The 13,736-nt window shown below is 36.7% G+C and overlaps 1 protein-coding gene across 5 annotated transcripts in view; it reads right to left on the bottom strand.

Annotated features, from left to right (window-relative positions):
• Positions 1–13,736, bottom strand: part of TTC6 (tetratricopeptide repeat domain 6) — a 163,567-nt gene that overhangs the window by 13,536 nt on the left and 136,295 nt on the right. For all 5 annotated transcript variants that reach the window (XM_072962965.1, XM_072962964.1, XM_072962962.1 and 2 more), the window contains exons 23-27: positions 12,597–12,746; positions 11,904–12,044; positions 10,319–10,432; positions 7,063–7,182; positions 2,024–2,097 (exon numbers count right to left, since the gene is read on the bottom strand). In XM_072962965.1, the coding sequence (XP_072819066.1) occupies positions 2,024–2,097; positions 7,063–7,182; positions 10,319–10,432; positions 11,904–12,044; positions 12,597–12,746 (599 nt within the window). The remainder of the gene's footprint in view (positions 1–2,023; positions 2,098–7,062; positions 7,183–10,318; positions 10,433–11,903; positions 12,045–12,596; positions 12,747–13,736) is intronic.

Below are 13,736 nucleotides of genomic sequence, written 5' to 3'. Positions count from 1 at the left end.
ATAAAAAGTGGACAGAATATGTAACTCCGAGCCATCAGGCTCTCCTCCTGTGACTTTTTTTTAATCTAAAGGTGGTTTTCTCAAAGAGATCTAAAAATTAACTCTACCATAACACTCTTAGTGACCAAATGGGGCGACAAGTAGGATATTCAGCCTAAGGAATGTTGTCTCCTAGCAACCACAAGAGTGAGAGCCAGAGAGATACAAAGGCATACTTGAAAAGTCTAAAGCCCCACGAGTTCAAAGATCAAAGCCCTAAAATTTAGAGATGTATTCCTTTTTTAAAAATTTTCCAAATGGGACAAATTTTACCTTCGCCACTATGAGACGCCAATAGTGAACCTCAATATTTATTAACCATGCTGCTGTAGTAATAAGTGTGTTACAGCTCACCTTGAAAAGCACAAATATTTCTCCTGAAATAAATACAGCCAGTCACTAAACACTCCTTATGGTTAAATTCAGTGAAACTGTTGAAACTCAAAGTACATGGAATTGGGACTGTGAGTTATCGGAGCTTTACTGTCTATTTAAATTCTACTTTTATTAAAGGACAATAGAGATTCTAGCCGGCTGATGAAAGTTGGTTATTTGGAATTGCAAAGCAGTATCAGCTTAAGGAGGCTCCACCATATATACCCAGTGATTACATTTCATAAAAGAGATCGGGAAATGACACATGGAGGAATTTACTGAATCTAATAGTTGCAAAATACAGGAACGAGGTTGAGGAAAATTCTGGAGTCTGTTTTTAGTTTTAAGAGAATTCAGTGACCTCGGACGTTTTCGGTCTGCGCTCACCCACCAAAACAAACACACCAGTCCTCGTTATTCTGCCGCTTTTTAAGAATGACAGTTACTTAAAGAGACGGATCCTACAAAGGTTACTGGATTAGAATAGACAATGGTGTGACTATGTTTTGCTGTCTGTATAAAATTAAAGGTCTGAAACCAGTTTAGGCCTTTTAAACAAAAACACCTTCACAAGTTCTAGGTATTATACTATGTTCCTATTTTAAAAATCTAACTCTTACAGGGAAATGTAGCTGTACCACCTATGTCCTAAAAAGGGGGAAAGAATGTCAATTTTCTTAAATAATTCAAATCATGTTCCATTGTCTAAATTGGATATTTGCACAGCCTAGTCTACTACCCTAATTTCCTCATCCAATTAACTGTTATTGTTTCTCTCGAGAAAAATAACTTGTGAACTATTTCTTAGGCAAATACATTCGACATTAAAATATTCATGTGCTGAGTTTTCATGCTTTTAAAAGCAGAATGTCCAGAAAGCAATTTTTAGATGTAAAATGTATATGTAGCAATGTAAGTATTACAGTTAGGAAAATCAGTCACTGTACTCTAATATTATCTCAGAGTAAATTTTAAACTGATCTGCTTCTGTATCTTAGCTTTATGTCACTGTTCTTTTCTCCCCTTCTACACTTACTTATTTTTATTAATACCAGAAACAGGTAATAATGTTTTAAGTAATATGTTTTTTTTGTAGATTTTTATTCTATCTTGTAAATATTTACTGGTATTGTTTAAATTAGCTTTAGATTAAGAAATGTTTTCTACATGCAAAATTTTTTTGGAAATATAATATTTTCCTAAATCAACCTCCCTTCCAGGAAATAGGCTTTTTTAAAAGTCAGCTCCATTTCATGAACAAAACTAATTACTTGATTTTATTCTTAGATATTTCAAGCTATGCATGATTCTGTTCTGTGTATTACCACAGTCAAAATTTCCCAGTAAATGGGCTTGAATCATCAGATGGATCCCCCCAGTGCGGCGAAGCAGGGTATTTACTTGCTGCCTTGGCTGAAACAGTTCATTAGAAGGTAGAAGAGTGCTAAGGACACACTTAGATGTGGTCCCCACTTCTCTATAGGGCTTCTTTGTGTCTCTCCCCACTTCTGTACTGTCACTTCCACAACATTCTGCTCCCCTTCTTCTATTCTAATTATAAATCGATAGTCCCACGCATGTTCCCTTCAACAAAAATGGCACTCCATACCTGTGATAGCACATGGCAGTGGCTTGACAAAGGCTCACACTAGTCTTGCTTATCAGGGCAGCTTGTTTAAAATCCTGAAACAGTTTTACAAATTTCTGTTAATTTTATGACATTGTCTTTTGTGCTTTCTTAAACTTCCTTCTAACTTTGATTCTACCATGAAAATACTTAACACAAGCATTAAAATATACAACTTCTTAAAACTTTATTTTCCCTTTTAGGATCACATTAGAGTGGGAGTGGCTGGGACAGAGGAAACCCATAACCACAAGCTCACTCATAATCTGGTGTTACTCTCTCCACTTTTCCTGCGCTTCTGCCTGCTATGTGTAACGAGCTCTCTCTTTTACCTTCTTTTTATTGTTGTTGGGTTTTTTCCCCCAGTGAACACCACCAAGTACTTATCTATCCACACAGAGACAGAAACTGACCTGCAGAGAATCTTTGACGTTATGTGACTATAGGACAAGCAGGCACCCAGGCCCAGGGAAAGGGCATAACCGAGCCTTTCGTGTGGATCCTCTAAGGCTGCTCCTACCTTTGCAATCCACACTTCAGGAGAAAAGTTAAGTATCATTTGGTCCAGGGACCCTAGAGGCCTCCTGAGAGGGAGCAATGGAAACTCTGACTGCAAGATCTGAAGTCGGGGAAGTCAGCTGGGATGGACCTGAATGGCACTGGGGAAGAGGCTGTGTAAGGGAATTAAAAGTGCTAAGTCGGCCAGAGATCCCTGCCACTGTGGCCCCCGAACATGGTCCTCTATTAGGCACCAGGGTCTGAAGCTCAAAAGCTTTTCAAAGCCCTATAAAAACAACTGAATCCTGAAGCAAAGTAAGAACATCACTAAACTGAAATTAATAAAATATTTAAATAAACAGCTACATATCAAAGGATCATGTCAACTGCAATGAGGTGTGTGTGTGTGTATGAGATATGAGATACAGACTGAATTCAATGTTTGCCATAATGTGGGAAGGAACCTTCCAAAAGTAAGAGTTCCAGACCTATGAAGGGACGAAAACAGCGCTGCTTTTTCCCAGAAGACAGCTTCAGCAGGAATCTTCTTGGGCAGTTCTCGTAGGGAGCTCCCTTGACCACGCTAGACTGTGGAGAGTACTTGCACCTCCCCTGGAGTGACAAAAGGAAATCCTTCCAGACTCCCTTCCCATTTCCCTGAGGCTGGGATGAGGGCCCTTGACAGCCTTGAAGGACAAGTGTCAGAGTTCTGGTTTCTGCCCAGCTAGAGAGGACCCAACCATAACGACAGCCTCTTTCTCCTCCCATCTCCTCCCCCCACCCCTTCCACAAACCTTCCTTGCCGGTAGGAGGGAGAGGAGGCTGGCTGTTTTATGGGGTAGAGTAAGTCTGGGGCTAATACTGGGGGTGGAAGCGGGAGCAGCGGGTCAAACTGAGCGCTCCGCGGCCCTGCAGGAGGGGAGGGTATTAGTCTGCGGAGCAGCCTGAGAATATGGACTCCCCGCTTAGATTCCTGAAGCGTAATTTTGATACCAAATGGAATTATTTGGAAGAAAAGAAAAAATGTATTGTCTAATCAAATATAACCTAACCAAAACACTACTCACAATGCTTACACTTCTCCTTACCTCTGAGTTCCACTCTCCACAGTCAATCATTTTTACATCTTGCTGTTATTTCTTCGCTATTTACCTTCAAATGTCTAAATAATGTGAGTATCGTATCATGTTTAACTTCAACATAGGATAGAATTTAGCTATCTTACTCCATCACTCCATACACCTCCTCTTCTCCCACCATCCCTATATTATACCTGTGACAATGTGTTTTTTAACTCTCTACTTTTCTTCTGTCAAGTAAGTGTAGGATCTTTGATCACCCACTCATATTTAACTTTGAGGCACTAAAATCTGGAAAGGTAGTTTGTGGTGTCTAAGCATCTCTTCTCCGCTATCTTTAACTTTGTGGAATTATAGCTTTTTTATTCTTTTATGTTTTCTTGGTTTTCAAGAGGACAAAGAAATAAACAAATATTCTCAATTCAACAAGTTTAACCATTGGCTTCCTAAACAATGCTGGTCTAAAGGATCAAGGTGTTCTTATGAAGATCACACAACTATCAATTAACTAGTATGTTTTCATCTCTCATCCCACTACCTCTCTGCTAGTTAATTATTCCCAATAAAAATTTTCCCTGCATATGTTTGAAGACTCTGCTCTCTCTCGGTTCTCCATTGAGTCCTCCTATTATTCAGTCGTATATTCCTTCATTGGTCTTCCTCAGCCACCATCTCTTTTTTTAATTTTTCAAATTAATTTCTAAATTTACACAAAGAAAACTTTTTTGGCTTTTAATTACAGGCATATCTTGTTTTCTCGTGCTTCACAGATACTGTGTGTTTTACAAATTGAAGGTTTATGGCAAGCCTGCCTCAAGCAAGTCTGTGGACACCATTTTTCCCAATAGCATTTGCTCAGTTCATGTCTCTGTGTCACCTTTTGATGATTCTTGCAATATTTCAAACTTTTTCATTATTATTGTATTTGTTATGGTAATCTGCGATCATCAGTGATCTTTGATTTTACTGTTGTAAAAAGGTTGTGACTTAATGCTCAGATGATGGTTAGCATTTTTTATCAATAAATTCTTTTTCATTAAGATATGTACATTGTTACACATAATGTTCTTACAAACTTACAGGCTGTAGCATCATGTAAACACAACTTTTATATACAGTGGGAAACCCCAAAATTTGTGTGAGTCATGTATTGCAGTATCTCCAAGGCAAGCCCGTAGTGTGTGCATGGCGTATTTTTCTAGCCTTTTTATTTTTACTTATCTACATCACTATAGGTAAAGTGTGTGTCTCGCAGCCAGCGAGAAAGTGTTGACACTTTTTAAAGATTCCATTTCAACACTCTCATTATTTTAATTGGCATGTTGACCATTTCCACTCAACGTAACTACTGATGAGGCTGGATTTGGGTCTGCCATTTTATTTGTTTTCTGCTGATCTCCTCTGTTTTCTGTTCCTTTCTTTTCTTTTTCCAAAATTATTTTGGATTGTTTAAATTTTTCAATATTCCATTTTAATTAATGCACACTCTTTCTGACTTGAGGAAGTCACATTTGAGCAGAAACCTGAAATGAAAGGAGGACATACGCAGATAGATGGGAAGAGTGTTCTATGCACAGGGAATAGCTTGCGTGAGGACCCTGAGGCAGGAAGAAAGCCTGGCATTTCCCAGGAATGGCAGAAGGCCAGAGTGGAGTAACTTGAGTGGAGAAAAGAAGACTGTGGACAAGGAAGTCAGATCAGTGAGCAGCAGTCATATCATGCAGGGTCGTCGTCGGCCTAATCAAGAGTTAGATTTTATCCTAAGTGTGATGGGAAGCCATTGGAGGGTTCTGAGAAGAGGAATAAGCTGCTGTGTGGAGAACAGCAGGCAGAGGGACAAGAGCAGAAGCAGAGAGGCCAGTGGGGAAGCTACGGCAGTCGTCCAGGGAGAGAAGGCTGAGGCCTGAATGAGGAGGAGGGCAGTGGCAAAAATGAGAAACAACTGAATTCAAAGTATGTTTTCGTGGTAGAGCTGACTGGCCTTGCTCATGATTTAGATGTAGGGTGTGAGGGGGGGGGGGTCAAGAATGATCACCATCAGACCATGAGCTCCTCAAGGACTGGAAATCTTTTGTCTCCATATCTTAAAAGCCAGTGTCAGAGCCTTGCCTTGTCCGAAAGAACATGGGATTTGGAGTCAAGTGAGACCTGAGTTCAAATATTGCCCAGTACTTCCTAGCTAAAAGAGTTTATTTAACCTCTTTCGAATATCAGCTTCCTCATCTATAAGCTACAGTTATAAATTGTGCGGCATTGTGGAGAACCTGGTATGTAGCACCTATGGAATGAGTAGAGTTAATGTTGTTGGTAAATACAAAATAAACATTTACTAGGTAGATAACACAGGCCCTGCAGTTAATTCTCCAACAGCCGAGGTCTTTTGCTTCCAACTCGCATTTTCCTCAATTTCTCCTCCCAACACTGTTGCCCAGAGTTCCATAGATTTTTTTTGCCTACTCCAAACAAAGTTCTTTAGCTTCCCCGACCTGAGCGAATTTCGACTGGTACGTCTCAAAACCAAAATCTTAGGGAGTTCAACTGTTGAAATTACATTTCACCATAGTGTAAACTGCCTATCATAAGGTTTCTCAGACATTTCCTTAATGATAAGTAATTCTGTGAGACAGAATCTCAGAAGATGACTCCAGAACTTGAAAAATAATACAAGCTATCTCTGGAGGTGAAAAAATAGGAAGCACTTGGCTACACAGTGTTCTGTTGTGGTTCCTGAGAGACAAAGAAGCAAAGCTGCTATCACTGCACTGTGAACTTCAAGTTGCTATTTAATTTTTGCCTGTCTCTCTTAATCTCAATTCCAAAGTTAACTCAAAATAGACAATACAGACTATAAAAATGAGAACGGTGAATTTTGTTTAATTATTCTATAAAGTGATACACCTGAAACCACCTGTGTCTTTTCTGTATGTTGCAGTGTTTGTCTTCTACTGCAGTTCTGAGTATCTGTTCCCACTAACTCAAAAGCCTATTCCCGGTAGCCTAGTCTGAGCTGCTATTTTGTGAAGCAAACAAATTTATTTTGATATATTTTCAATGTGGAATGAAGAAAACTGCAAATGAGAAAGAGCACTGAGTAGCAAAGTAAATGGTTTATAAATCATTTTATCTGCCAAATAATTGAGTTTGGTCTATAGCTAAGACACTCCCTTTGACGGAGATGATAATTTTGATATTTCATCAGTTCAGACTTTTTTTTTTTTTAAACATACTGGCCATTTACCTGTAATAAAAGACAAAGTGAAAGTGCACATTTTTTGCAAAGATTCCATTATTCATTCAAAGCATTTCAACACAATTCTTGCTCAAGTTGAATTATTATTCATTAATATTGCCACTTGATATCGAGAAAAACTTTTTCACTGGTTTTCAGAAGTGAACATGCAAGATCAAATGGGTTCCTTTTTACAAATAAACAGGAAGGTTTACCTCCAATGCAAAGCTGAACTGCCCCAGTTCTATGTAGATTAGTCCACGATTAATGAGGGTGTTTAATGTCACAGTTTCTCCAGCATCAAGAAGAAGCACAATTCCATAATCTGTTAATGCCTAAAAATAAAATCATCACTTACAACCTAGAGTCCACTCTTTAGAGCCTTACTGCATGGGCCATGGGCAAATGAGTTTATACCCAAGCTAGGACCTCATAATTAGTTCCTTAATGTGACTTAAAATTTATGGCCAAACATTATCCCTGTTAGGTTTAAAGGGTCCCTTTATCTAAACACTATGGACGTTGCTACTTTCTGACAAGTGCTGTGCACTGTGCTTGCACTTCACGTGCTATTTGTGAAACGGCCTCAGCATTTTTATTGTGTGTGGATTGAAGGGGGTGTGCAACACCCTTCCCCAACACAGCAGTTTCACTAAGTGTCCGTTGACACTAAAGCTGAGAGTACTCGTTACCTTCTGACATTTAATTTCTTTTTAGTGTTTTATTGTTTTCCTCACTGAAACTTAAATATCATGGAGGCAGAGATAATCCACTTTGTTCACCACTGTAAAGCCAGTAACTGGCACCATGCCTGCACATACTTGGCGTTTGATTAATTTTTGTTAAATGAATAAATCATAAAGCAATGAAAACAGAGATTATAAAATTAACAAGCACTTGTTGGAAAATTACTTCAATACTTTTATTTTTAAAAAGATACTCGTCTAAGATGAGAATCAAGTCAGAGGACCGTTCTCTCTTTCTTTTTTTTTTTTCCCAAACATTCACTGAATGACAAGGTTTTACTGGTCATCTGCTCTGTACCACATTTGTGTTGGAGCTGAATCTCTTAACTCATTTTCCTACTGAACATTTTGTCCAAAAGAGCCATATGGTTTCATCAGAAAAGGGCCAAATCATATAAGCCTGTAGCACATGCTAACTGAAAATGCAAATAAATAGTATTTTACCATTTGTTTATTGATTCTACTCTAATGTTTTATGATTGGGCACTCAAGTGTCTGAAAGAATTGTACAATTAACTATAAATAAACATTACCAGGACTGTAAAAATAATTTGTAATTCTTGTAAAACAAACAAAACAAAACTAGAATGTTAGCAATTTTCCTTTCACAGACTCACAGATTATAAAACCGTATATGTACCAAGGTGCCTTAGAGATCCACTGAGCAGCTGATTATGTGACACGAGGAAACAACAGCTGGGAAATGAGATTTCACAAAGGTCACAATGAGCAGGCTTTGTGTCATGCCTCTGCTATTATTGTCAACCTTTCAGCCTTAAGAAAGTTACTTAACCCTAAGCTTCAGTTTCCTCTTCCACAAAAATGGAATATTGATGTCGTAAAAGTCCACTTTAAAATATTGTGATTGTGTGTTGGCAAAGCATTTAGCCCAGTGCCTGTCACACAATAAGTCCTAAATGAGTGGTAACTGTTACTATTTTTATTAATATAAGGTGGTAGGAACCAGAATTCACTTTTTCTTGGTTTTTAATGGAACCATATCTCGGGAGGATACCTAAGTGGGTTTTCTGAAGAAAGTTACTTGGGTTTCCTCAGTCTAGTGATGCCAGGAATGCTGCAAAACAGGTGGAGGGGGTCAAAAGGGAAGAGGTGTCACTGTAAAATGGCATCCGGTCCACATGCTGGAGGTCAGATGGTTTTACAAAGCCACCTAATGACTATTAACCAGAAGCAAACAAACCTGTGAACACCAATACAGGTCTCGATTCCCTGTGTAACTTGGATGTGTTTCTAACCTCTCCCTACTTCCACTTCCTCATCTGTAAAATTAGTCCATTGGATGAAAAGCATTGGGTACCTGGCAGATCTAAAATAGCCAATATGTTCCTATTCTAGTTAGGGCTCTATCTGCATATTTTTTTGTTTTTCCTTATTCATAGGCCACCGACTCTGCTCCGTATCAGAGATAACAAAGTGGTGGTTCCCTGCCCCCACTTAGACCATTGTTTACCATTCAGGGTTACCCAGAAAAGGCAGGAATGGGGGTGGGGAGAGAGTTGTCAAAGATACCTGCTGTGCAGGTTACTCTGATAAATGATCCTTTAATTAGGTCCTAGAATGGTAACAACAGCCTGTGTTAAAAAAAAATTAGTTATTCATTTGTCAACATCTTTGGAGGAAACCTGATAATCTGGTTACCAGGAAGTCTACATCCTCATAGGTAGAAACAATGTTTCTCAACTTCTTCCTTCCAGAGCAAATAAATCACTAAACTTTTAAATGTTTTAAACAGATTTAATTTTCCAAGTTTCAAAGAAATTGAGGCAGTGTGTCCAAAACAGCAGGTACATGAGGTAGACTTTCAGAAGAATGCTTCATTGACTATGGAAGTGGATAGAAACAAGGAGGGGGAGAAAAGTGGACCCCAAATAGAGAAGCAAGAGGATGGGACAGAACACTAAGAAACTACAGACTTTGGGGGGGGCGGGTAGGGGGTGGGTATAGCTCAGTGGTAGAGCACATGCTTAGCATCACGAGGTTCTGGGCTCAATCCCCCATACAAAAAAAGGAAGGAAGGAAGGAAGGAAGGAAGGAAGGAAGGAAGGAAGGAAGGAAGGAAAGAAATTACAGACCTGCCCTCTAGTGAGGAATCCTGATTGGAAAAGGACGAATGGACAAGGGGACAGTGGAGAGGGTTAAGACTAAAAAATATAAAAGAGGGCTTGCACAGGTATCGGGGCAAATAAAGGGAAAAAAAAAGAAAGCAGTTGCTGTAGCCATCAGTTGGGCCTTCAAAATGTACAGGCAATACTGGTCACTGATCCCCAGAGATGGAAACCATCACTCATGCAACTCCCTGCTGCATCTGTGGTCTGAGCAGTATTAAACAAAATACCCCCACAAACTGTTGTAGCTAATGTTGAGATTTTTAAGTAAACAATATTGCTAGTGATCACTGCTTTAAAATTCTGCACACAATTTCTCAGTAGAAACATTTTCTCAAACGTCAATTATGTAATGTATTTTAATTTATATAGCTTTTAAATGCTTATATAAGCATTGTAAAATTAATTTTTCATTTGACATTGCAGAGGAGCACAAATACATTAAATATTCTTTGAAATGGTTCTTTGGTTTCTCAAATTTTGTGTATTTCCACAGCAATTATTTTTCAAAATTATAACTGAAATAATAAGAAAATACACATGCTTTAAATATGTTTACAAATGCTTTAAAGTGTTATTTACCAAGATGGTCATCTTACCATTCGAAGTTCACTTATCTTGGTGTAACATAATGCTCTGTTATAAAATGCTATATAACTAGTTTTGCTCATGTTGATAGCTGTAGTTAAATCTGTAATTGCTAGTTTATAAGTCTATAAAGGAAAACATAATTAAGTGAGAAGGGTTACTCATAATGGACTGAAATTTAGTTGTAAAACAAATTCTTGATTCTATTAGAGTTTTGGGAATACTCATTTAACCATTCTGTGTATCATCTGTGAAATTAAGACAATCAAGCTAATCTTCCATAGAATTAATTAAGAAGATCCCTTGGTAGGAAATGTTATTATAGTTTCTCTTACCTTCAAATAAAATTCAATATATAAACAACTTTAATTTAGATGACTATCTGATTGCCACTGCTGTTATACAGGAAGGAAAAAAATTAAATGTCTTATTGATAAAAGAGAAGCAAGCCATATTTATTCAGCAAACATGCACCAGAACTTGCTTCTGTCGCTAGTACTGTCATAACACATAATCGTCATGCTTTCTACCCACGTTCTCTTTTGCTTCTCTTTGATGCTTCTCTGATATCTTAGATCATCCATTTCTGTACATAGTAATTTTCATGGAATTAACAGGTAATGCAAGATCTTACCTTTTCTTTAAGGTATTCTTTGCAAAATATTTCATATGAAATAGCTACAAAGAAAGGTTAGAAAAGAAACATAGGAGAAAAAAAAGTATTCCATGAAGTATCAGATATCAGTGGTGCTGCTCACACCCCTTGACCCAGTAATTTTTTTAGGAATCAATCATCAACTCAAGCAATGATTTTATTTTCAGTGTGTATAACTGTATTATTTAAAATAATAAAATAATAAAAAATTTCAATAAACAAGTTTATACTGTATAGCACAGGGAATTATATTCAATATCTTGTAGTAACTTATAGTGAAAAGAATATGAAAATGAATATATGTATATTCATGTATGACTGAAGCATTGTGCTGTACACCAGAAATTGACACAACATTGTAAACTGACTATACCTCAATAAAAAAAACAGAAAAAAAATTCAAACAATCCAAAGGCCCAGCAAAAAGTGGTTAAAAATAAACTATGGTGGAATATTATGCAGTCGTTAAAAATTGTATCATCAAAAATTAAATGTAATAAGCAGGGCATTACACAAATTGTATAAGTAGCATAATCCCAATTTTGGAAAGTATATACTATTAGGAAAAAAGACTAAATGCAAATACATCAAAATGCTCCCAGGAATTGCCATTTGATGGTGGGACAATCAGTGATTTTAAACTTCTCCTTTATTCCTCTCTGTATTTTCCAAATTCTCTACAATCAATATATACTATCATCTTAATAAAAATAATCAGTGTTATTTAAATGTAAATGTCAAAAATACCACTATTTTATGAACAATTATGAATTAAAATCCCTTTCGATGTACTGTCAAGGTGTGCTATCTTGTACACAGTTCTGCCTTCATACCATGGCAGTTCTCCTCTCACAGAGAAAGAAGGGAAGTGAGTCCCTGTTTGGCATCCGAACATCTATCCACTCTAAAATGGCAGTGAACAAGGTAGGAGCTTGCCTTACCTTGTTGTAGTATTTCAGAACTCCTCTGCAGATATAGGCATGCACACTCCGAGGGTAAATTTTGATGGCTTCATTACAATTCAAGATTGCTTTTGAGTATCTACCTTTCAAGCCATAGAAGGCTACTCGGCTTAAATATGCCTTTTCAGAGAAAGAGAGGAGGAAAGCAGGAGTAGACATTTTAGTAAAGGCATTAATTCTACCAAAATGTATGACAGTTTAAACAAATCTATGTCACCTAAAGATGGCTTAAAATACATACTTTTTCCCTACTCTTTTTTATTAAAAAATCTCAAACACACAGAATAACTGAAATAGTACAACGAACATCCATTTGACTATCACCTGGATTCAATCATTATTAACATTTTGCAATACCTGTTTTATCTATTTTTTCTTAACTATTTGAAAATAAATTGTAGACATCATAAAACTTCATCCCAAGTCTTCCAGTATGTGTCTCCTGTGAAGAAGACATTCTCCTACATAACCATATTACCACTGTGTATATAAGAAAATTAATAGCACTCCCCTAAAATCATGTAATATTTAGTCCAAATTCAAATTTAAAATAGTTGAAAAGTAGGCATAAGTGATAAGTGTTGCTAACTAATAACAATAACATTTAAAGAGTTAATCATTTTAGCAAATTTAACACACTTTCCAAACCACTGAAATTATTTATTTAATTACCTGGTAATGTTTTGGATTGAGGGTAATCGCACGATTAAAATCCAGGATTGAGCTATCTTTGTGGAGTTTTACTTTACAAAGACCACGTTGATAAAAGCCTTCTGCAAAATCAGGATTTGCATTCACAGCTTTTGTAAAGGAATCAACTGCCTAGAAGAGCATAGTGTTAAAAAGCAAATTACTTAGTAAGTAGAATATATTAATTTAAAATGTAAATAAATTACAGTATGTAGTTATTGCTGAACAGCTTTCATTCTATTTTTTCACCATTTTAAAATACATTTCTCCCAGTGAATCTTATGGACCAAAAAACTATTTATGAACAAGCCAGATTTATTAACATAATATACAGATTCCCTTATTCCCAGACTAACATCTACATAATCCATGTGGTTGGGTTACAGTACTTTGGGAGGTATACTTCCAATCATTATTCTTTACATTGTGTTTCTTCGAAGAAATCACAATTAGTACATCTATTTTCCATGCAAGCCAACAGACACCTAGTTATGAAATTTCAAAACAATGGAACGCCAAGCATTTGTCCAATATTGTAAAGCAAAATGAGGTTTCCTCTGGTTGTCAAAAAGGGCTAAAAACATGAAAGAGATTTGTAATTAATCTTACATTTCTTGGAATTTCTTAATGGAACAACTAATGAAGTGCAATTATTTTTTAAGGTTATGAAGATGCAAGTTTCAGACACTGTGAATATAAGGACTGGAATGGTGTGTGTGTGTGTGTGTGTGTGTGTGTTTGTATGGAGCTGTAATATAATCTAAGTAGTGACTGGAAAATATCAATTTACATATTTATCATATCATTGACAATTCTGAAATGGAGAATTGTGTAAAACAGCCAAATGCTGAATAAATACATAATAATTGAACCAACTGGCTTTCAGTGAGTCTGGCCATCTAAACAGTCAGTTTTATTCTGATTTGAATTGTTCAGTTGTCACTAAGAGAAATCAAACAATACAAATCAAACAATACCCTAATCAGTTTCCATTCATTCTACATTACATTGAAGCACTCAATTTAAAGTACTTTTAATTTAATAAGTACATTTATATTAATATGATGAAATTATTTTGTTAGAATAATTTATTACAGTTAGATTTATTGTTTTGGTGGAAAA

Source organism: Vicugna pacos, chromosome 6 (genome assembly GCF_048564905.1).
Source record: "Vicugna pacos chromosome 6, VicPac4, whole genome shotgun sequence".
Taxonomy (NCBI): domain Eukaryota; kingdom Metazoa; phylum Chordata; class Mammalia; order Artiodactyla; family Camelidae; genus Vicugna; species Vicugna pacos.
This window is presented reverse-complemented; position numbering and strand designations above follow the sequence as displayed.